Raw genomic sequence first — 25015 nt, 5'->3', positions numbered from 1 at the left:
CTCTCTACTGAAATTGGCCCTCCTCCAATTAAGTATTTTTTGTTCTGGATTGCTCCTTGTCCTTTGCCATAGCTAACATAAGCCTTATGATACTATGTTCACTGTTCCCGAAATGTTGCCTTACTGGCACTTCATCTGCTTGACCCACCTCGTTCTCCAGAACCAGATCCAATAATGCCGCCTTCCTTGTTGGACCAGAAATACTCTGATCAAGAAAATTCTCCTGAATGCACTTCAGAAACTCCTCTTCCTCTCTGTCTTCTGCATTATTACTATCCCAGTCTATGTTAGGCTAATTGAAATCTCTTCTCTGTAATTTCCTTGAAGGTTTGCTCCTCTGTATCTTTCCCACTAGTTGGTGGCCTGTAGAATACACCTAGCAGTGTCATGGTACCTCTATTGTTTCTTAGCTCTAACCAAATAGATTCTGTCCTTGATCCCTCAGGATATCCACTCTCTCTGCACTGCAATATTCTCCTTAATCAATACTGCTACCCCTCCTCTTTTCTTTCCTTGCGTATCTTTCCTCAGCACACTGTATCCAGGAATATTTAGTACCCAGTTCTGCCCTTTTTCTGAGCCAAGTCTCTGTTATTACCACATCATATTCACATGTGGCTATCTGCGCCTGCAGCTCACCAAGCTTATTTACCACGCTTTGTGGATTTACATACATGCACTGTAAACCTAATTTAAAACTTATTGCCTTCCCTCTTAGTCTGACCCTACCTAATACCTTACTATTTGTTACTCTAGTGCTATTTGTCTCTCCCAATCCCTTGTGCACTTTGCTTCTCCTTTCTGATGCTGCAGCCTGATTCCTATCCTCCACCAAGTTAGTTTAAACGCTCCCAAACAGCAATGCCAAACCACCCCATGAGGACATTTGTCCCAGCTATGTTTAAGTGCAACCCATCCAGCCTGTATAGTTCCCACATCCCCTGTTACTGGTCCCAATGACCTGCAAATCTAAAGCGCTCCCTCCTGCAACATCTCTCCAGCCACACATTCATCTGCTCTATCTTTCTATTTCTATACTCACTGGTCCATGGCGATTACTACCTTTTGAGGTTCTGTTTGCTAGACTCCTTCCTAGCTCCCTAAAATCTGTCTGCAGGACCTCATTCCTCTTTCTACCTGTGTCATTGGTACCGATATGGATCATGATCTCTGGCTATTCGCCCTCCCTCCTCAGAATGCGCTGCAGCTGCTCAATGGCATCCTTGACCTTGATACTAGGGAGTCAACATACCACCATGGAATAACATCTGCGGCTGCATAAACACCTGTCTGTTCCCTTAACTATAGAATCCCCTATCACTATTGCTTTTCAAATCTTCCTCCTGCCCTCGTACAGCTGAGCCACCCATGGTGCCGTGCACTTGGTTCTGGCTCCACTCCCCAGAGGAACCATCACCCTCACCTGTATTCAGAACTGAACACTGGTTGGAGAGCGAGATGCACCCAGGGGGCTCCTGCACTGCCTGCCTGCTCACTCTTAAACTACAGGGTGACCACCTCAAGAAACGTGCTATCCATGTAGCTCTCAGTCTGGTAGATGCAGTGACGCTAGCTTCTGTACAAACTCTGAAACCCAGAACTCGGTCTCCTCCAGCTGATGATGCTTTCTGCAGATGTGGTTGTCCAGGACATGAGAAGTATCCTAGAGTTCCCACATGGAACAGGATGTGTATTCCACAGTACTTAGGATCCCTTCCATGCCTCTATTTATTAAACTAAATTAGAAATAATCTGTTTCCCACAATATGCTGAAGATCTTGACTCTGAAGAATGGTTCCACACCGTTTCAGATGGTCAGCCGTCATGTAGAGTTTGGCCATTGAGGCTGTTAGTTGTGGAATATAACACAAATCAATCCTTCCCCGTTATGAGCTTTCATCACGATGAGCACACTTTTCAGCAGGCATCAATGGACAGCAATCAGTAATGCTTTGGCTGAATTTTCTTTTCCCTAGTCTAGGGTTGCTGAGGAACAGCTGTGCCTCAAGTGTCATTGTATGGATTTATTTTAAGCCACATAGTTGGCTTATATATCGGAAATAAATGTCATTTTTACTTTTAACGCTTTGGATCTACAACTACTTTGTGTTTGATGACAACATTTTTTCAATTAGATGGGCAAGGCACTATTTTGGCTCCAATTATTCCAATGATAAACACTTATAAGAAATTAGTCATTTAAGTAAATAAAGCTAATTCAATAATATGGATTTGCATTTGATACATTTGCTGAGGCTGCATTTTGGAAGAGGATGGGGAAGTGTTGCAAATCAACACTTTCCTACATAAAAGTTCATATTGTTAATCTTGATGCCTATAATAAAATTATAAATTTATCTTTAAAAAATAATTTCAGAGCCATCCACGCTTAATCCTACATTAACAAAGGTATAGTTGCTAAATTTGCTGATGACACAAAGATAGGTAGGAAAGTAAGTTGTGAAGAGGACATGAGGGGATATAGACAGGTTAAGTGAGTGGGTAAAGACCTGACAAATGGAGTATAATGTGGGAAATTTTGAAAATTTCCACATTGGCAGGAAGAATAAAAAAGAAGCATATTATCTAAATGGTAAGAGATTGCAGAGCTCTGAGTTGCAGAGGGATCTGGGTGTCCTAGCGCATGAAATTGCTTACCTACACTGAGCTTTCAAGTGATTTTTTTTTTTAATTCATTCATAGGATGTAGGCGTCACTGGCTATGCCAGCATTTATTGCCCATCCCTAATTGCCCTTGAGAAGGTGGTGGTGAGCTGCCTTCTTGAACCGCTGCCGTCCATGTGAAGTAGGTACACCCACAGTGCTGTTAGGAAGGGAGTTCCAGGATTTTGACCCAGCGACAGTGAAGGAATGGCGATGGTGTGTGACTTGGAGGGGAACTTGCTGGTGGTGATCCCATGCATCTGCTGCTCTTGTCCTTCGAGGTGGTAGAGGTCGCGGGTTTGGAAGGTGCTGTCTAAGGAGCCTTAATGCATTGCTGCAGTGCATCTTGTAGATGGTGCACACTACTGCCACTGTGCATCAGTGGTGGAGGGAGTGAATGTTTGTGGATGGTGTGCCAATCAAGCAGGCTGCTTTGTCCTGGATGGTGTCGAGCTTCTTGAGTGTTGTTGGAGCTGCACCCATCCAGGCAAGTGGAGCGTATTCCATCACACTCCTGACTCGTGCCTTGTAGATGGTGGACAAGCTTTGGGGAGTCAGGAGGTGAGTTACTCGCCGCAGGATTCCTAGCCTCTGACCTGCTCTTGTAGCCACAGTATTTATATGACTACTCCAGTTCAGTTTCTGGTCAATGGTAGCCCCTAGGATGTTGATAGTGGGGGATTCAGCGATGGTAATGCCATTGAATGTCAAAGAGAGATGATTAGATTCTCTCTTGTTGGAGATGTTCATTGCCTGGCACTTGTGTGGCGCAAATGTTACTTGCCACTTATCAGCCCAAGCCTGGATATTTCTACACGGACTGCTTCGGTATTTGAGGAGTTGTGAATGGTGCGGAACATTGTGCAATCATCAGCGAACATCCCCACTTCTGACCTTATGATTGAAGGAAGGTCATTGATGAAGCATCTGAAGATGGTTGGGCCTAGGATACTATCCTGAGGAACTCCTGCAGTGATGTCCTGGAGCTCAGATGATTGACCTCCAACAACCACAGCCATCTTCCTTTGCGCTAGTATGACTCCAACCAGTGGAGAGTTTTCCCCCTGATTCCTATTGACTCCAGTTTTGCTAGGGCTCCTTGATGCCACACTCTGTCAAATGCTGCCTTGATGTCAAACTCGGTCAAATGCTGCCTTGATGCCTTGTTTTGGGAAGTTACAGAAGTCAAAATAAATAACGTTGTTAGAAAAAATATATTAAACACCTAAAGAAAAGGAAAAACCATACATGAGCAAGCAACTGTAATTGCTATTGGCAGTTAGTTTAAAAAGGTTTGTTTAGAATCTGTTTGATTTGGCTCTGGAAGCTTCCTTAATTACTGACAAAGCTCTATAAAATTGAATGATACTTCATCCATGTGCGCAAAGCGGAGTTGGGCATTCATGCAGACCAGCCTCGTGTGACCATTTATCTTGTACATTCTGTTCCACTGCTGCTGCGTGCAAACCACTTCATTTATATGAGAAAGGGAAAGAAAGGAATATTTACAATAGCGCCTTGCATGACCTCTGGCTGTCCCAGAGCGCTTTGCAGCCAATTAAGTACTTATTGAAATGTAGCCATCATTATAACGTAACAACGGCAGCAGTCATTTTTTCACAGGAAGATCCCACACAACAACATGAAAATAACCAGATGATTTGTTTTTTTTTTCAGTAATGTTGGTTGAGGAAAAAGTATTGGCCAGGTTACTGGGGGAACTGCCCTACTGTTATTCAGAATTGGATCTGGGGTCAGGCAGGGTCTCTGTTTAACATCTTAACCGAAAGACCCGTCTCTAACAGCGCAGCACTCCTTCCTTACTAGATTTTAGGCTAAAGTCTCTGGAGTTGGACTCTCAACATTATCTCAGAGGTGAGAGTGCTACACTGAGCCACAGCTGACACCTGACAAATGGTAGGTCTAACAGTGGAACCGTACGTGAGATTGACGTATCCCTTCCTGAAGTGGTGCTCGAATATTCAGAGGCACTAGGTCAAGGCTGGAATATGTGAAGCTGCAGCAGTGTCATAATGGTCTTATCCAGCATCTTAATTTCTTTATAAAACTAAAGGAGTGGAAATCGGTGGTACAACTAAATGTAACACGTTTGTTTCTTATAAAATAAATTGTTTAGTTTTGATTCCTCTAAAAATGTCTTGGCATTTCTGTATTCCCTCTGGCACTGTACTTTATATATAAAAGAACGACCTCTTAAACTTTGTGGTTGACGTAACAGATTTGCAGTTGTAAATTGTTGCTATTAGACGTTTATATTTTTCTTGTCTTGATACGAGGGAGATTTTTTTCTTCCAAAAATGTGCGTTCATAAAAGGTGTATGTAAAGCATATGTAAAGGTGCATTACAATTCAGGTGTAACAGTACATAAAGTGTACATACTGTCAATTGGCTAAATACAGTATAACGCAATCTAGAGTGCCTCATTCCATTTGCCATTTGTTTGCGTCTACATTTTGCATTGGATTTAAATATTTTCTGGTACGCACAGCCTGAAGTTTTATATACGAGTTCCAGCACCTCGGTGCACTATGACAGCAGAGCCCCAAACTGTGGCGTTTCCCTCATTCACTCTTGAACCTTTGCGGCAACTGCACCATGCTTCAATGCATCTCTCACCACATCATCCTGGACCTTGGAATGTGCCAGCCTGTAACACTTAGTTGTGGACAGCTCCTTGCCACAGGCAGATTTTTGGCCAGACCAAAAAGTGTTTTTCACTGACTTGCCGGCTTTTCAGCTGCAGTTCATGTTTGTCTTGGTGTGAGTCCCTGGGAACAGTCTAGAGCAGAGAGATAAATGCCTCAAGGGCATATGCTGGTGGAGATAATGTAGCCAAGATGGGGTGATACCATGGAGGGTGGGGCAAGGCCATACCTATCTGTTTTGTGTGGGTAGTGTTCTTTTAAAGTTGTTTAATTTGCAAACCTTAAGGTATAAAGACAGTAGGAACTGTAGTGTTTGTGATACTCATTGAAAATACTTTGAATGTGGCAATTGGATTAAAATTCTTGCCATTTGCTCTGGGAACTGCTTTGGATTTGAATATGCCCCAATCAGGTCAGGTTAAAGTCTCCACCTCCCACTTACTGTTGATAAAAGCACTGTGAACTGAGCATTGATGGTCTTAATCCAGTTTGCAGTGATTAAGATTCTGCAGCACAGAAACAGCCCTCACAGTCTGCCTTTGGTACATGTGCACACAAGCAAGCACAAACTCATGTACTGCACATGCACAAGCTTTCAGTAACATATGTTTCTATTTCCTTTCCTCATAATTTTGGTGGAATGGTATAAAGATAGGCATAGGCAAGCTTATGGACTGGCACCAGTCAGTTCCAAACGGAAAAACGGTGACTAAGTTTGTATGTTTGAAAGTTATGATTTTCATGTTGCAATTTCACGTATAAAGAATAGTCCATTTCGATCTGTGTGCATTTGTCCAACTAATATTTCAAGAACCTATTTCTGAATATTGCCCTGCCATCAGATCAAAAACGGTCTCTGGAAATTATTTCAAATGACTTGACAGTTTTATTATTGAAAGGCAAGTACTGCATGCATGTGAAGTTCGGTCAAATGCTTAGAGCTTTTATAATCAAAACGTAACCAAAGGTTGCTACGGAACACTTTCAAAGGGAAATATAAATAGGTGTAACATACAATTAAGAAAGAGGTTTTTCTCCGTACACTAGTTCTAGCGAAATCATAAATGTATTTCTAAAGAACTTGTTCAAGATTTCCTTACACCTAGTGCACGGAGGAAATCTCCCAGTTGTGCTTCTGCAGGGAAAGCAGGATTGAGAGAGTTAATGAATAAGTGAATAGGTAGGCTTAAGATCAATCGGGAAGAGCTCTGTTTGTTCGTCCAAGTAGTCTTTTCTTATTCTTATGTTGTAATTTACATTTATTACTCTGTACCAGAAGCAGAATAGAATCAATACTGAATGTTTTAAAGCAAAATAAAAATTAGTGTTGCACAAAAAAACTGTGCTACTTCATTGATTTGTTAAGCCACTGATTTATTCAGAAAGTAGAACTAAGGTAGTGTGCAATTAATAAATTATCTGTAGAAATACAAAAGGTCTAGATATAATATCAATTAAAATAGGGCAATGTGGTGCAGATTTGAACCCCTTGTATGCTACTTACTGCACTAGCATTGATGCAATAAGGTGTATCATGAATGGGTGGTATGCTGGTGGTCTGATGCTTCTGAATCTGTTATAATACTCACAGTGCTTCTGAAACAGATGGCAGCAAGATGAATTTTGTGGAAAAGTGTATGGAGAAAAAGTGCTTCTTCAGTGCTGTTCTGTATATTTTCTTTTTGGAGCAAACTGAGTTCTTGAACATAGCAATTAACTGATAATTACGCAATAATTGTCCCTTAAAGCTGAGTCATTTACTGACCTTATGCTTTTTGTCTATGAATTTTGAAGGTGGCACTTTTTATTTATAAAAATGTGTAACATTTGCCTGTTAATCAGTGTTGCGCGAGTAATGAATTATATTTTCTACTAATAGTGTAGATTTCTGACATCTTTTCAAGCTTAAGGTTTTTTTAAAATATCCCTATAGATGAAGACATATATACTTGATTATCTTTTTTTTCCTGAGGCTCCCTTTTTAACAATTAACCTGTTTTCGTTCCCTGACACATGTACAATCCAAACTAAATAAGTTTCATTCAGAATGGTTGTCCAATTTTGAAACAATTTTTAAAAAATATTACATATCACTGTAAATGGTGGCAGTGCAGCCACATGTAGGCCAGACTGAGATAGGGAGGCAGGTTTCCTTCCCTGAAGATCATCACTGAACCAGTTGAGTTCTCACAGCATTATGCCATTTTTATTCACTTTTTGATGCCATCGTAAAAATGACCGAAGTTATTGAATTCGGTTTCACAATTTGCCATTTTACAACAGAGTAGTAGTCAAAGAAGTCAACGAAGAACAAAAAGCTAAAAGAAACACAAAGTGAGCCAGAAGAATGAAGAAATCTGTGACAGGCTTACAGACTGTCAGACACAGTGGAAGAAAGATCCAGCAAAACAGGCAAATACAAAGGCACACTTTAGTTGTATGCCAGACACAGAGATTGGGACATATGCAACGAGAGGGGGGATGTAGGGGCATTTTAGAAAAAGGAAGACAAAGATTGCGAGACTCAGAAATAAACAGATCTAGAGGCAACAAAGAAATAGAACAGAATTTTAAAGAAACTGACCCCTCATGGCAGGCTGTTTAACTCAGTCACGCATTAGCATCCTGCTTCCAGATTTCACAATCCATCTCAGAGTTCAGGCTTGATGATGACCTGCGCCTGCCATTTGAAGGACCTCTATTTAAAGGGACTCCTGCATTGCAGGTTTTTCTCTAAGGATACAGCAACCAGGAGGATGGATGCACAACATGGAAAGGCTAATGCTTCTCTGGAGGTTATGCTGCAGGTGATGAAGGCCCGAAGAGAAGTATTATTCCACGCGGATGGGAAGAAAAGACTGACGCTCCACAAATGATTTAATTCCAGCCTCTCCGCACAATCCATTTACGGCACAGAGGAGGCCATTTGGCCCATTGAGTCCATGGCAGCTCTCCACGGAGCTATGCAGTCAGTCCCACTCACTGGCTCTATCCCCATAGCCCTGCAGGTCTATTTCTGTCAGGTGGCCATCTAACTTCCTCTTGAAGTCATTGATTGTTTCCGTTTCCACCACCCTTGTGGGCAGCAAGTTCCAAGTCATTACATAAAAAAGTGTTTCCTCATATTTCCCCTTCACCTTTTGCCCAAAATTTTCAATCTGTGAGTGAACTTTCAACCATTCCAGCAAACGAAACAGGTGACCAAGTGAGCAGCAGGAGTGTGGTGCCTTGCAGCTGGATTCAGTGGCGCAAAAGGTTCAATGACCTCACTAGGGCACAAAAGATAAGTGACATCCCGTATACAGGTACCAACTCTCACACTCTGAATTCCCCAGCGTTCTCCTGCACAGCACTCCTCAGCCCACCGCACCTTGCATCTCTGCACATTCCTCTCTATCAAGTCACCTTCTTGCATCCCCATCTGAACAGCCAGTACTGACACTCACCCTCATCTATGGTCATCTCGCACTCATCTCTCACACTGACGGTCCACAAATGCTTTCATGCCAGCCTCTCCGCACAATCCATTTTTCACACTCATAACTCTCTGCTTTTTCTCCTTCCAGGAGAAGTGCGTGTGGAACTCCAGGAAGAGACCAAGAACTGGGGGTGGCCCTCCAGTAATGGCCACCCTGGCCACTGTGGATGAGAAAGCCGTGGGGATCAGCGGGGTGGTGAAGTGCCTAGCCATTAGCAATAACGAGATGGGAGTCCTCCAGATACCTAGTGACAGAATTACATTTCACACTGCCTCACAGCACATAACAATCATCCATGTTGAATTGCTGTCACTGCTAACTGAAATGTGAACATCTGCACAAAGATGACTTTGACCTTTTCCCCATGTCAGTTCTAATTCATGTTCTTGATCTCTCAAGGTCCTTCAATCATGGCACAGGAGCTTGAGCAGGAGGAAGCTGAGGAGTCCACAGAGGAGGTTGCGCACTCTGAGGAAGCATTGTCACATGACTCATGCGCAGAAACACATACCTTGGTGGGGCCTGCAAGGGAGTGAGCCAGGGTATCACATGGCGACAGATCACAAGTGAGCAGGAGTTAGAGACAGGGACTGCAGTGACACATCCCCATCAGAGGGCGCAGTACAATCAGTGCTGTGCTCAGCCGGCCACCTGCTGAGCCTCAAGAATTATCCATGAAGAGGATAATTCTGGAGCAGCAGCAGCAGAAAATGTGTGAGGTTCCGTCAGCATTTCCAGAGGCTTTGCACAACCTTGGAGAGAGATTGGCGGAGTTGTCTCTACCATGAGTACTATGATGCCTCAGGCCTTTGTGCCGACGTCCACTTCCATGGAAGAAGTAGCCAACTGAATGGAGAATCAGATGCAGCAGGCAACTGAGTACCTGCTTGCCCTCATTAATGGCCTGCGCATGCAGTCTGCCACTTTAAATAGGATGCTGGAAAACTTTGCTTTAGCTGTTCAGCTCCTCACTGAAGTGCAATTAAGTGCTGTCCGGCTCTTGGGTAGCAGGGAAGTGTGGGTGAGCCATGAGGGGGAAGATGGAAAAAGGGCACAAGGAAGTAGGGACTCTGCTCAAGTTGCTCCTACTTCTCTTCCCTTGCCCTCCCCCTTAGTCAGAGCCCTACGTGCAGTATTCTGCCCCTTAGCTGAGTCTATCCCTGCACAAGTGCTGGTGGTGCAGTCTTTGGCGGGGCTCTCATGGGCTTCAAAACCCAGAGAACATCTTGTTATGAAGAATGGGGAGATGGTGTGGATGACTTCCACTTCTCACTTCTCAACTGATCATAATGTTTTTTAAAAATATACTGTTTCAGTCCCTGTGTGTTTTAGTGGTCAAATAAACAAACAAACGGCAAGTTTTCTCGTAGGACTAAAAGAAAGAACAATACCTGAAAATATTCGCAACCTCATCCACTCACACATGCACACACTTGCACACGCACACACAAGAGATAGATTTTAAGTCCAATTTAAGTCCTATTGTTGTAAAAAGAGTTCACTTTGAAACCTCTTCAGTTTTCCAGAAGGAATTGTTTAACAGTGGTGCAGGCTTGGTGTTACTTTTCTTGGTTTGCTGAAGTATTACAGATTTTTCTGGTTCGGATCCAGTTAAAGTCAGTGGCGAGAAGCCTGTTACGATTTCTCGGGTGGAGAGTTTTCAAGGTCACCTTGTAGTGTCTTTGCCTCTGTGGTTTAAAGATGTTGCAGGCACAATCACCTTCTTGGCTGGAATGGATTTCTCAGCATCCTGGCTGGCTGGCTTTCTGTTCTATCTTTCCAAGAAGTCTCTTTTTTTTTCAAGAAAAAACCTTATTAGGTTTGGTTTTGGTCAGGTCACCATACATGCTCTCCCTGGTGTGTTCATACAGTGTCTTTGAAAGTGAGGCCATTGTTACACAATGGGGTTTGAATGCGGCTTAACTTGATTAAGTGGCGTTATGTCCCACCTTTTATCTCGGCTTTGAATCTGGAGTCTCCCTGTCTGTGATGGCCTTTGTCAACCCAATTCTTGGAGATAGGAGCCATTTGGCATTGAATGGCCTGTTTGTTTTTATGTACCTTCCCAGAACTATTCCAGATGTGATGATGAATTTAGTCCCCAACAGTCCCTATGTTTTTTGCAGCGCAAGAGAGGTCACCTGACATCTTACTCCATCTTTTCTGCAGCAAAAATGTGTTCATTTTTTGGAGTTTAGTTCATCAGTTCATTTTTACAGTTCATAATTACTCCAGTTAACTTTTTAGTTCATAACTGTCCCTCTTGTAACCTTGACAATTTGCCACGGGCATCTGTGTCAGCCGTGGCTCAGTTGACAGCACTCTTATCTCTTGATTCGGAAGGTTGTGGATTCAAGTCCCATTCCAGGACTTGAGCACAAAAATAAAGGCTGACACTCCAGGGCAGTACTGTGGGAATGCTGCACTGTCAGAGATGCCATCTTTTGGATGAGACATGAAATCAAGGCCCCACCTGCCCTCAGGTGGACATAAAAGATCCCATAGTACTATTTTGAAGAATAGTAGGGGAGTTATCCCTGGTGTCCTGGCCAATATTTATCCCTCAATCAACATCACAAAGGAACAGATTATCTGATCACTATCACAGTGCTGTTTTGGGAGCTACCTGTATGCAAATTGGCTGCCATGTATCCTACATTGCAACAGTGACTGTGCTTCCAAAGTACTTGATTTGCTGTGAAGGGCTCTGAGACATCGGTGGTTGTGAAAGGCATTACGTAAATGCAAGTCTTTCGTTTTTTCTCAGCTGTCAGTGGGTGAACGAGCAGCCTGCATCCAGGTCTGATGAAGCCACAGAGGCAGCACGGCCTCGAAGTAATGGGAAACCAGAGGAAGTCTTTTAAGTTGCACAAGGGGATTCATGTGGGTGTTAATAAAATATCACTGTCTTGATGTATTTAAGAATGTTAATGAATCATAAACTTTACTTCAAGTCTCTATTGTCCAGTCATTTCCATTGTTGCCTCCTGGCTTCCAAGTGGATATTAGCCTTGAGGAGAGTTGAATGACCAGAGTAGATGATGAGCAAAAAGTGTGACTGTGATTGAGGAATTATTGACTGAGAATGATTTGCATTGTGGGGTAGGGGTTTCTAGTGTTGGTTAGGCTCAGCATTGGTGTGCCTACATTATGACATTATCACTTCATTAACTGTAAAGTGTTTTGAGACATCCAGTGGTCTCAATGCAAGTCTTTTCTTTTTTGCCCTATAGCTTCACACGCTCAGGTTATCTGACCTATGCCTGGATGAGTCCATCCCTGACGGCTGGGTGCTCTGGCAGCTAGGGGAGCGGCTGTAAGCACCCTGACCACATCAGGCTCCTCCTCATCCTGTTGCTCCTCCTCCTTTGAAGATGCAGAGCAGCTATCACTTTCCTCCTCCTGTAGCTCCAGTCCTCTCTGCGGCGCAATGTTGTGCATGGCACAGCAGACCTCGACCATTTGGTACACCCTTGCTGAAGGACCCCCCCCCAAATCTGTCCAGGCACCTGAATTGCATCATCAGCATTTCCGTGCTTTCTATATGACTTCTCTGTGCTCATGTTGTACCTTTCCTCTTCATCAGTGGCAGGGCTCCTCACAACTGTCATCAGCCAAGTCAAAGGGGTAGCCCTTGTCTCCAAGAGGTCATCCACTGACTCATTATGGAGGTGTGAAGATCTGTGGGAGATGCGATTGGCGCATTATGAAGGCATCGTGACAGCTTCCAGGATATCTTGCACAGACATGCATGGAAACCTTCCGATAGTCACATATCAGCTGAACATTTCTGGAGTGCACTCCCTTTCAATTGATAAATGCTTCTGATTGATCTGAGAGAGTCTTGATTGCACATATGTGCAGTCTATGACTCCCTGTACATGTGGGAATCCAGCCACTGCAGCAAAAGCAAGAGTGCTTTCATTCTGACTGACCTCATCAACATGGCATCTGTCACCTGCGAGATGCAATTGTGCAGTGCAGAGTGTGAGATTCTGCAGATATCACCAGCAGATCTCTGGCAGGATAAAAGCAAAATACTGCGGATGCTGGAATATTTGCCAGTTCCAAAGAAGGGCCACTGGCCAGAGACATTAACTCTGCTTCTCTCTCCACAGATGTTGCCAGACCTGCCGAGTATTTCCAGCATTTCTTGTTTTGATCTCTGGAAGGAGTTGGGAGCAAAGAAATTCAGGGCTGTGTTGACCTTGACAGCCATTTGCAATGTATGCCCTCCTGGCCCACTTGGAAGGAGGTCTTGTTCCATGAGGCTGCAGATGTCAACAACAACCTGCTGTGAAACTCTGAGCCTTTCTGCAGCATTGCTGCTTTTTGAGAAGGCAGCTCCTGTTGCTGTTATGACTTCTGCTTCTCTTGTTCTTCAGCAGAGGTCCAACAAAGAGCTACGTGAGCTGCTCCCATGTTGCTGTGAAGGCTGATGGCAGGGAAGTCCAAGGAAACAGAAATGTTGGAAATCACATGTAGAGTAGAACAAATCCTGTGAGCAAAAGCCTTTCACCTAGGCAAGGAAGCAGCCTGCCAGTTTCACAGAACCATCAATCCCTGCTGTGCTCGCCCCTTATTGACGCTGCCAAGTTTCACACAGCTCGGAAAACCCATGCACTGGCAGTTAAAGCTAGAATGCTGGGTTAAATTTTCAAATTAATTGCCTGTTAACATATTCAAATAACAGACCTCCTATCCGCATGGGGATTTCTCACACACCTCCAAATACACTCCAGTTAAAGCCTGATATTAGCGGGATCAATTGCCGATACACTGATATTTTTAGTTGATTTAACTCTCTCATCTGCACTGGCACATTCCCCTGCAACCCCTCTGCCCCTGTCTTAAAGGAGGAAAGTGAGGTAGAGAGGCACAGAGGTGTAGGAAAAGTATCCAGAGCTTAGGGCCTAGGCAACTGAAGGAGTGGCCACCAAGGCTGGAATGATTAAAATTGGGGATGCACATGAGACCTTAATTAGAGGAGTGCAGGTATCTTGGTGGGTTATGGGGCTGGAGGAGATTACAGAGATAGGGAGGGGCGAGGCCATGGAGGGATTTGAAAACTAAGATGAGAGTTTTAAAATCAAGACATTGCTTGACCGGGAGCCAATGTAGGTCAGAGAGCACAGTGGTGATAGATGAGCGGGACTTGGTGTGAGTTAAGACATGGGCAGCAGCATTTTGGATGAACTCAAGTTTACAGAGGGTAGAATGCGGGAGACCAGCCAGGAGTGTGTTGGATTAGTCAAGTCTAGAGGTAACAGAGGCGTGAATGAGGGTGACAGCATCAGATGAGTTCAGACGGGCGCAGTCGGGCAATGTTATGGATGTGGAAAGAGGTGGTCTTAGTGAAGGTGCGGACATGTGGTTGGAAGCTCATCTCGGGGTCAGATGTGACACCAATGTTGCTGCTATGATCAGGTGAGAAAGGGGTCTAGGGTTTCCTCTCAGCCATCACCTGGTCTTACCGTAACAGGGTTTTAATTTTAAACACACTTTTTTTTAGCTCCCCTTAGTGAATCCTTGTTCACTAACTTCCAATTATAATGCAAAGAAACTAGCCAAACAGGTTTTGTTAGGTTTAAAGAAAAAAGGTTGATCTTTATTAAACTTAAACTCTAATTTGGTTAATGCCTACGGATACGTGACACGCCCATGCTAGCATGCATACGCGATACAGTCATGCATTAAGAGACAGAAAAGAGCAGAAGAAATAAAGTGGCAAAGTTTGAGGCAATATCTGAAGATGGTTTTGATTACTGTTCTTCGAGCTCGCTGTAAAGTCCTTGATTGTAAGTAGGTCTTGCTTTTCGTTGGGGCCCAGTATTCTTCTTAAACCTTGTTCGATGTCGGAGACTTTTCTCTCTTGAAGTTCATGTGTCCTCAATGGGCCCAGAGGTTTGTGAGATAGAGATGGGAACAAACAGGTGAGGCCTTCTCACTCCAAGAGCAAACAGTCTTTCCCTGAGTTCAAATGCTCTGTGGCTAGTTCAAAAAACCTGGACCAGCCAGTCATGTGACCAGCTGGTTTAACTAGTCCTGGCTTTTGTGGATTGTATCACCTTAGAAGTCTCTGGAATGCACTTCCTTACCCCTTCAATGTCTGGTGATCAAAATCCATTATGGGTTGAATGTGTCAGGGAATGGTCCTTTGTCTCCACAAGCCCTGTCTGTTGGTATGCAAATATTTTTCAGCTAAGTGTTTGGCAGCCCTTGTAACAGGCCTTCTCCTCTTCCCAGCAACAGTTTAAAATCAATGTTCATATGACAAAATTAATATGTCTCATTCTTGGCAGGTGGGGGCCTGCATGACAGTTGCAAACAGACTGGTTTAACCACAGACTTGCCAGAGAGAGGAATCGAGTTGGTAGCTGGGCAACAGGGTTTGGAGCAGGGACCAAAAACATTTTTCTTAACCAATATTTAATTAGAGGAAATTTCTGCTCATCCAGTACTGGATGTCGGATAAGCAGTCTGATAATTTAGCAGCAGTGGAGGAGTCGAGAGAGGTAATGGTGAGATAGAGCTGGGTGTCATCAGCCTACATGTGGAAACTAACGCTGTGTTGACGGATGATGTCGTTGAGGGGCAGCATGTAGATGAGAAATGAAAGGGGGTCATGGATAAATCCTTGGGGTACACCAGAGGTAATGGTGCTGATCCTCCACATTAGAGTTTCTCTTTTTGTAGGATAGTTGGTAATGTGCTTGAAAACCATCAATTGATGCAGTGTGTTTTTAGTATATAGTTTCTTCAAAATTAATAATGAGGGAGTCAGCATGTCCTTATGGGAAGAATGTTATGCCTAACAAATCTGTTGGGGTTTCTTTGAAGAAATAAGGAACATGGTGATAAAAAGCAACCCAGTAGATATATATTTAGATTTTTGAAAGAGCTTTTGACATAGTGTCATACGGGAGGGTTGAAGGCACATAATGAAATTGAATGTCAAAAGTTCAGCCTTTGATATACGAAAGTTGGAAACTTTCTGGCCCCTGAGGATGAACAGATTGAGATTTTACCTTGGAGCATATAATTTCTCAGTTTAAAAACAGCCATTTATTTTTACTTTTCAAATGTCATTTGTTGCTAAAGCCATTAATTAGTAGAGGTTGTAATATTTAATGGTGAAAACAAGTACTGACAGCTAAGAAATCAAGAGACAGCATCACAATCTTAGCACTGTTTTAGATGTTGTATGCCTCCTCTTCTCGCTAAAATATGTGTAGTTTTTAAATGCTAGGCTACTGATTTTTACCCAGGATAATGGTGCTGTAAATTTATAAAAACTGAATGTTTAAAAAAATACTCAATTTGCAACCACAGTCACTTTATTACCATTTAAAGACAGCTGAAAGTTCTAATTGTTATTAACTGCAGTAATTTAAATTTGCAGAATAACAGTGAACTTGGTACTGTTTTATAAATAATTGTTGGGGTGCTTACCAGTATTGGAAGAAGCCTTAAATAAAATGATGTTATACAGCAGCCTGCCAACTACAGTGACAGATCAAACTGAGATTTGCTCTAATTATATTTTAGCTGTTGATTCTGGTAGGCCACAATACAAATTTTGTTAATTTAAGATTAAAGCATAATGGTTTGATTGACAAATAATAGTAAATAAGCATTTATTTTGTACCAGAAAAAGATCACTCCAACTGGCGCAGTGGTTAGCACCGCAGCCTCACAGCTCCAGGAACCCGGGTTCAATTCTGGGTACTGCCTGTGCGGAGTTTGCAAGTTCTCCCTGTGGCCGCGTGGGTTTTCACCGGGTGCTCCGGTTTCCTCCCACCGCCAAAGACGTTGCAGGTGATAGGTAAATTGGCCATTGTAAATTGCCCCAAATGTAGATAGGTGGTAGGGAATATGGGATTACTGTAGGGTTAGTATAAATGGGTGGTTGTTGGTCGGCACAGACTCAGTGGGCCGAAGGGCCTGTTTCAGTGCTGTATCTCTAAATAAATAAAATAATTAGAAGGAAATAAATATCTAATAATAGAAATATTACATCATCCAGACTACAAGAAGCAGTGGTGATGGGCTCTGTCCTATCTGATCAGTAGAAATAACCTGAAGTATTGTAACGTACAGTGAATACAAAAGAAAGAGTTGCTTGCAAAGTAAATAATAAAATATAACTCCACATAATAAATAATAATAAAACCTACTGTTCTTTGGGCTGTAGCCAGTAAACAACAATTTTACCCAGTTTAGATATTAACTAAAGGAAATTTTACAAGCGAGTTAAGGCTGGAAACAGCATTAAAATTGCTAATTTCTTTAATCGCTTTGTGAGAATGCTATTTCTTTCGAAGTCTGGTTAACACTTGCATTTACAAATATGTTATATGTTTTATCCTAATCAAGTAAGGAACTGCACTATGATTCTTTGTGCTTTTTTTTTAACTGAGCCTATAATTTGTTCTTCAGGAAACGAGAAGTTCATGTTTTGAAAACAAAATATAAAGTTAGCATTAGCAGTGGCAGACGGACATAGACCACACAACAATTCTTGTATTGCTCACTAGGGAAAACTGAAGTTAAGAGTGCTATTTGAAAGTAAAGCAGTTTATGAATTTAGTTTGTGCAATATGTGTGGTCTGAGATAAAGTATGATTTTCTCTCTTGTTTGGTAATTCATACATAATATTACATGTGGAGTTCTAACTTGCAAAAACATTAGTAATAAAACTGTATGTTATTCTACCCCATAAACCAGTTAAGTAAATCATTTGGGGTTAGTCTAGATATCATTCTTGGGCTCAACATCTGAGATGGCTCCATCTTTCGCCATCATCTGGAGCGAGACTTTATCTGGGCAACATCTAGGTAATTTGTAGCAAGTCTAGGAATTGAACAGAAAGTCTTTATTACTGTATTTCATTTGCTGGTTATATCGGAGGCCCTGTCATGATCTTAACCAAACCAGTAGAATAAATGTTTTGCTAGACTGTGGCTTAGGCTATAAAATACCAAAAATTTATTAACCACCAAATGGATAAGTGAAGGAGTAATGGCAAACTATAAATTTACAGTGGTTATAGTCTTAACTATTCATCCTTATATATTATATAAGTTACCGACGCTGCACTAAACTGCAGTGTGAACTGTGCTTCTCTCAATGTGCCCGAAGCTTAATCTTATGTCGAAATATTTGCTCATAATGCAAGTATGCTGTTCGGTGTCTTCATATTCCTCTAGTAACGCCAGATGGACTATTGTACTTGAAGAAAACAGGATAAAAAAGGCTTTTTGAAAAATGTAGCTTGTTAGTTATTTAATTATATTGTAGTCAATTTATTTGTAGTCAATATTGTAGCTGTTGGCAGGAAAAAAGACAGAAGCGCAAGGGGAGATCCAACTGTGTAACAGCCCCGACAACCAATTTTATCTGCAGCACCTGTGGAAGAGTCTGTCACTCTAGAATTGGCCTTCATAGCCACTCCAGGCGCTGTTTAACAAACCACTGACCAGCTCCAGGCGCTTACCCATTGTCTCTCGAGACAAGGAGGCCAAAGAAGAAGTCAATATAAAACTTTTTATTAGAAATAAGACATGTTAATACTTTTATGAGATTTAAAGCTAAACAGTAAAGTCTTGGACAACAGGCATATCAAAATGCAGTCAAGATTGGATAATTTGATTCTAAGCTCCATCTATTACTAATTAATTTTAAAATGACAATCATTTGAATTTAATAGTGCCTTTAATGTAGCAGTGTGAGTGAGACGAAAAGAGATTTGAGTGTATCATCTAGTTTTAACAACTGAGGCCTTGAGTTTTAAAGGGCTTTGCAACCTTAAAGGTGCATTTGTGTGCATCTGCCTTTTTTGGGATGAACATCTACCCTGTGATGTGTAAAGTGTACTGAGTACTTTGAGTACTGTATAAAATTACATGATTACACTTTTTTTTTATGAAAGCTGTGACTGTTCTAGAAATTACCCAATTAAATCATGTTGAATGTAAATACTAAAATCAGGCTTGATACTTTTGGTTTAAAAGTTTTCATTTTGTCTTTCAGGTTTATAGACAAGACTGTGAAACCTTTGGCATGGTTGTTCAGATGCTGATTGACAAAGACCCATCATTGGAAAATACAATACAGTTTGCACTAAGAGAAAATTTGCGTGAGATAGGAGAACGTTGCATTGAAGAACTGAGAAAGTTCATCACCCATTATGATTCTGCTCCTGGAGAGCACACAACAAACTTATAATTCCACAGTTTGAGTCCCTGATAAACTGCATTTATCCCAAGTCTGTTTTATAACAACTGTAATCATTAGTTTACATGTCCATTGTTTTGAATTTAGCAACAGAAGCCCTTGCTAGTGTGAAGTGACTCTGCCTGTTGTTTAAGTATATTAAATTTGTAGTCTAAGTTTGAAATGCAAAATACATGTTTAATATGTATGCTGGGCAATAAAATGAATCTATATTGACCTCAATAGTATATTCCTTACATAATGGTATCTGTAATCAGGAGCGTATTTCTGAGATCAATATGGGTTGAATTCTAAAAGTGTTTCTTGGTGTGTATGAACCATGTAGAATATTTCCAATGGAAAAGCTTAAGGAATATACTAGGCTCAGGATCTACAGTAGTCTTTTATTTCACTGCTTAAGGGAAATTTGCCACCAATCCAGTTAGGAAAAAAGGGTTTGAGAGACTATGGTGGCTGAAATATTTTTGTGCTATTTCTGTTACTGGGTGCTGAAACGTTAAAGGAAACAAAAGTGATATTTTGGGCCCCCCGATGGCTCACTGAGTAACATGCTACCTACTGTGATTGGGAGCTGTACAGAGCAGAAAGAATCTTTAGTTTGTGATCTGTGTTGAATTGGCTGGGACTGCATTGGAGGGACTGTGTTTGGCCTTGGTACCTTGAGCTGCAGAAGGATGAACCAGGATTCTTAATTTTGGCTTTATTCACTCTTGTCAGAAAATATGTGTGCAGACGCCAAGTGCAGGAAGATCAGATTTAGCAAGAATGTCCTCTACCGCCAAATGACCTGTGATACTCGCTCTCTGGGGTTGCACATGAAGAATGAATACTTGGGTAAGATGTGTGAGAGCTTTTGGTGTTCAAAGGCAAACACCCAGCAGTCAGCACTTAAAAGGAGAGAAAAATTCCTTGACGATAAGGCTATTGTAGGGCTGAATTCTAGAGTATTCCTTTAAGTGAACTCTTTTTATGCTTGAAACTATGCTATTAGCAATGATTTGTTGTTTTTTGTGTTGACTTACTCCATCAATTTGAAGAAACGGTTTATTTGGAATTGGCCACATATTACCAAATAAACTATCTGTTAAAATGGGAACTCTGTTGTACAGGATAACCTACTTCTGTGTTGTAGAGAAATCCAACTTGTAACCCAGAAGACCATACTAAAACATTAGAAATTACATTTATCGAAGCATAGAATTTTCCAGTTTCTTCATCAATGTTACCTTTGGATTTCTGCAGAGCAGAGGTTTTTATTTGTAAAGTATTGACATTTTGAATAGATAAAAATTGTTTAAAAAGGGATTTTTTTTCACTATTGAAGTGAAGATTATTGTCATGGTCTAGACCAACCTTGATGCATCCAGTGATGACAGGAGGCATGTGAGGAAACATATGAAAGTTTTAATGTTCAGACTTGGGTCATTGTTAAGGCCAAAGTACTGTAATAATGCATTGATTTTTTTTCTTTTTAAGTGTTGCAGTGTATTTAGCATTATGATTCTGTTTCAAAAATAGATTCACATAGTTTAGTAGGGGCTAGGGTTTCCAAATAGTCATGTCACCTGTGGAATTTATGTTCAAATCCAGTTTGGTTTTTGGAATGAAAGTTTCCTTTTTGTGATCTGTAGGGGTCCTTTGTAGAATAAATTTGGTCAGTCACAACACAGTTCTTATGGTGTCCACAGCACAATACTGACCATAACATGGCACAAGGTGACTAACTCCCTCAGATTGGAAGGATAGCTGGTATGAAAAATAGGTGTCCTCTTCTATATTGGGTAAAAACACCTTAGAGCAGAAGCTTTACTCATCATCTGTTTCCATTATGTGCTGGTTATTGTGTTCGAGCAATTAAAAGAGGCAGTGAGCAGAAACTAGGGGATATGTTTTGTTCTGCATGCAACATTTAAAAAATCCTTTTACTCAATTGGATAGGTTTATAATGCATTTTCTCTTTAATTTTAGCACATTAAGTTAAATATACTCCTGAAAGGGAACCGGATAAAGGAGAAATTGAGTCACCTTATAGCTTTGTTTTAAGTACTTGATGCTGATAACTAGTGTCAAAATATAAACATCTCTTGCTGTGACATTGACCCAATTTTAAAGATATTTATTTTGTATAAAAGAGCAGGGTGGTCCCAAGTCTGTCTTGAGTTAGCTGATCTCAGTTAGAGCACCAGTAGGTACCCCAGGGCAGAGAGAGGAGAAAGCAGTTCAAGTTCCCATTTCTGATGCATATCCAGCAACCTATGTGGAAAGGCAAACGTGTTGAAGTTGGGATGAGGACAAAATTTAAACAGTCATGATACTTCCTTTAATTGCACAGCCTCATTGTATTGGCTCAAAGCATGGTCCCTTAAAGCGTTTCCAATGCCTGTGACAACGTCACACAGCAAGAGTCAGCACTTTCAGGAGAGAAGGGGATAAAATTAAAGTGGTGACTCAGTATACAAATATGTTGTAGCACAAAGTGGCAGGACATGAATTTAGATACTTAATTTTAGCTGGACCATCAAGGGATTTGCAATAAGATGCTTTCAGCTAAGTTATGTGTTTCCTAAGCAAGATCATATCAGTGTGAAGCTACTGTGTAGTCATTGGTAAATGCTATTCTGTTAGTGTAGTATACTCTTCAGTCCTTTGAAAATTTTCAGTTGCTTTCTCCGTTAACTGTATCAACTGTTAGGAACTATCCAAGAATGCCTGGGTACTTTGCTTGGCAATTTTTTTAAAGTTTTGGCCCTTCACTTCCTGTACATGACATGCAGTTGCCACTTTCCCTGTGTTACTGGCAAGAAAACGCATTCTGTCTCTGAATCAAAACATTAAAGTGCCAATTTGCTGGACCATTGCACAGTTGTGTTAAATTATTACATTTCATTGTGTCAAGTCAGATGAGTGTATTTACTCTCATAAAAGTACAGAAATTAAGCCCAATATATAGGGTTTCAAAGTGGGTTGGGAAATTGCCTTATATGTGAGTCACTGTAGTAGGTGGACCTCTCTTACTCCCAGGCAGCGGACTCACTTACTCCTGACAGTGCCGTCCCCTGTCATGCGGTGCCAATTGTCTGTTTGGCTTCTGGTTTCAATCTCGTGATGTCTTGCTCCCATTTTTGGACTCTGGATATCCAACTTGCAGTCAGTATGCATTAACATCAAATTTCCTGCAGTGACTGATGTCGCATTTTAAATATGAGGCATGGATTTTTTTTGGAATGGGAATCATTGGATTATTTTATGTGCATGCGTACAGTTTATAAGTGGTGACGCATTCGTATGTAGCGATGACCACAAAGATATGAACCTCAGATTACCTGAAAAAAACTTCTTATCTTTCTAAATGTTCTCATGATTTTTGAAAGGGAAACATTTCCTAAGAAGCTAATTGTTTTAGAGCACAGTCCTGTGTCTATGTTACATATCATATACAGTGCTGAAAAATGTCCAGTCTGGTCTAATTAGGAGAATCTTGCCATAAATGTAACATTTGTAATTTTTTGGTTTCCAAATAATCAGTTTGTCTGATCAGTCCCCAACATGCCACTTTAAAATGCATCATTATGTTTATTGCACAAACCTATATCGTTTACAGGTGATGTCTGAATAATTATATGGAGAAGACTTATCCAATTGTCCACACTGGTTATATGATCTCAAGCGTTAACAGACGCAAAAGATTCAGTATAATTTACATCTGCCAATCTGAAAAAGTGGTAAAACCTGACTAACAGTTTGTAAAAGCTGACAACTAAAGAATGGCTTTGATTGTAATCCTGTGACATTTGAAATCAATAGTTCCACAAATTTGTAACTCAAGTTGTATGTACACCCAGTATTGTATTTCCTGTATTCGGGAAAAAATATTAGGTAGAAACCTGAAGGGGAAAATGCAGATTGATGATGCATTTCTAAAAGGGATAGATCCATGGGCATGCTACCTATCTGTTGAAATTTAGTTATAAATTAGGCATTCTGGTTCATTTTAGTTACATTTATTCTTCACAGGTGATTTTTGTTAATTTTTAGAAACTAAGGGCTGAATTTTACCAGCCCCTCGATGCTGCGAGTCACGGCGTGGGGGCCGGTAAAATGCTGTGGGGAGAGGCCTGCCCCGACTCGCGACGCCGAGACGGGCCCACTGCATTTTACTGGCGGCTGGACCTCTGTTCGGCCCCCCGCCACATGGTCGCGGCACCGCAATTAGCATATGGTAATACTTACTTACCTATGCTGATTATGTAGCCCGCCGCCTCTCCACCGACACTGCCGGATTTTTCGATGAGTGGGTGACCATCACGTGCTGTCCTGGTCACGATCTGAAAAGCCGGCGGATCCTCACTCTGCATTATGGAAGGGAGGGGGGGACGCACGGGTCTAACTCTGCACTCTTAAAGTGGGGGGGGGGGATAGACAGGAGTACAGGGGTCTAACTCTGCATTCTTAAAGGGAGGGGGGATATGCAGCGGTTGAACTCTGCATTCTGAAAGGAAGGGGGTCTGGGATTACTGGAGGGAAAACTGCACTGGCATGAAGGCAGGTACCGTGTACCATCCCTCCGTCAACAGTTTACGCTCTGTGTTTGTGAGGGGGCAATGGCACACTAGGCACCTTGTGTGGGGAGGGTGCCAGAAAGGGCAACAACATTAAGGTTTTATGGATGGTAGGGGCAATCAATTCAGCTGATAAGATCTTGATGTGATCATGCTGTGCCCCTCTGAGTGTTGGCCAAGATGGGCAATGCCAAAGCACGCCACATAGTTGATCCAGGAAAGCAACTGATGTACCCATCAGCACCAATCCATGCCCTGTTTGGAACCTACGTTGTGTGATCCTCTGTACATGAGGATCCGTATGCACCATAGGCAATACCAACAGGCAGGTGTGATCCATGTAGAGGCCCCAGGTCATGGGTAGCAGCCCCCAAACGGAGCCCGCCATTACAGTTGCCGTGCATCTACAGGCCCCACATGACATGCCATCCGATGTCGTAGCACTAGTGTCAGAGGAGATTGCGCATATAGAGAGGGTGGTGACACATCTCTGTACCCTGCTCAAGGATGAACCTGCAGCCCATGGGCTCCAGTGGACATTCCATGCCTTTGTTCCTCATAGTGGCAGTGGTTCACAAGCCTAATGCCTCTGCAGCCTTTTGGGGGCCCACCAGAGACATTTGTGTGGTGTCACAGTCAGCAGTGCACTGCTGCATCAGGGAGGTCACCAGTGCCCTGCACTAGAGGGCCAGTGAGGATGTCTGCTTCAGGACGGACTCTCACAGCCAGGCCCAGAGGGCCAGTGCTTCTGGCACCATTGTCAGAGAACCATAGGTTATAATGTTCATAGACTGCATTCATGTGGCCATCAGGCCTACGGCCAGGCTACCACTTGCAGACATCACCATTAAAGGAGCCCTCTCAATCTAGGTGAAGCTGGTATGTGAACACCGCGGCTGCTTGCAGCGAATGTGTGACTGTTTCTCAGGCAGCTGCCATGACACCTGGGTCTTGTGCCAGTCCCTGCTGCCTGTTCACTGAACTGGCTCAGATGAAGGGGTGACTTCTTCGGGATAAGGGCTATCCTTTGCAGACATGGCTCCCAACACCAGTGAGAAACTCCACCACTGCTACAGAGGAGAGATACAATGCCAGCCACTGAGCTACATGAGCCACCATTAAGCAGGAGATCGGCATGCTGAAAGAGCGCCTCCAATGCCTGGATGGTTAGGGTGATGCTCTGTACTATGGGCGGAAAAGGCCAGCTCCTTTCTTTGCTGCTCTGCACAACTACGCACCCAATAGGGGCCAGGCCTGGCATGATGAGGAGAGACGTCAACAGGATCCCTCCTCGAACTATGAGGTTGCTGAGGACCTACAAAACGAAAGATGCATGGGAGGGCAGATGGCACCCAGTCTCTGCACGTAGGGCTAGCAGTGAGCTAGGGAGATACGTAAGTGGCTTATCA

The 25015-nt window shown here is 42.3% G+C and overlaps 1 protein-coding gene across 7 annotated transcripts in view; it reads left to right on the top strand.

The window, feature by feature from the left end:
• The window catches only part of pphln1 (periphilin 1), a 291915-nt gene extending 270016 nt beyond the window's left edge, over positions 1–21899 (top strand). For all 7 annotated transcript variants that reach the window (XM_068050976.1, XM_068050977.1, XM_068050971.1 and 4 more), the window contains one exon: positions 18844–21899. In XM_068050976.1, coding sequence (XP_067907077.1) covers positions 18844–19038 — 195 coding nt within the window. In that variant the 3' untranslated portion in view covers positions 19039–21899. The remainder of the gene's footprint in view (positions 1–18843) is intronic.
• The last annotated feature ends 3116 nt before the right edge of the window (positions 21900–25015 follow it).

The sequence above is a fragment of the Heterodontus francisci genome, chromosome 18 (assembly GCF_036365525.1).
Source record: "Heterodontus francisci isolate sHetFra1 chromosome 18, sHetFra1.hap1, whole genome shotgun sequence".
NCBI lineage: Eukaryota > Metazoa > Chordata > Chondrichthyes > Heterodontiformes > Heterodontidae > Heterodontus > Heterodontus francisci.
Note: the sequence above shows the minus strand (reverse complement) of the source record. Positions and strands in the feature narration are given on the sequence as shown.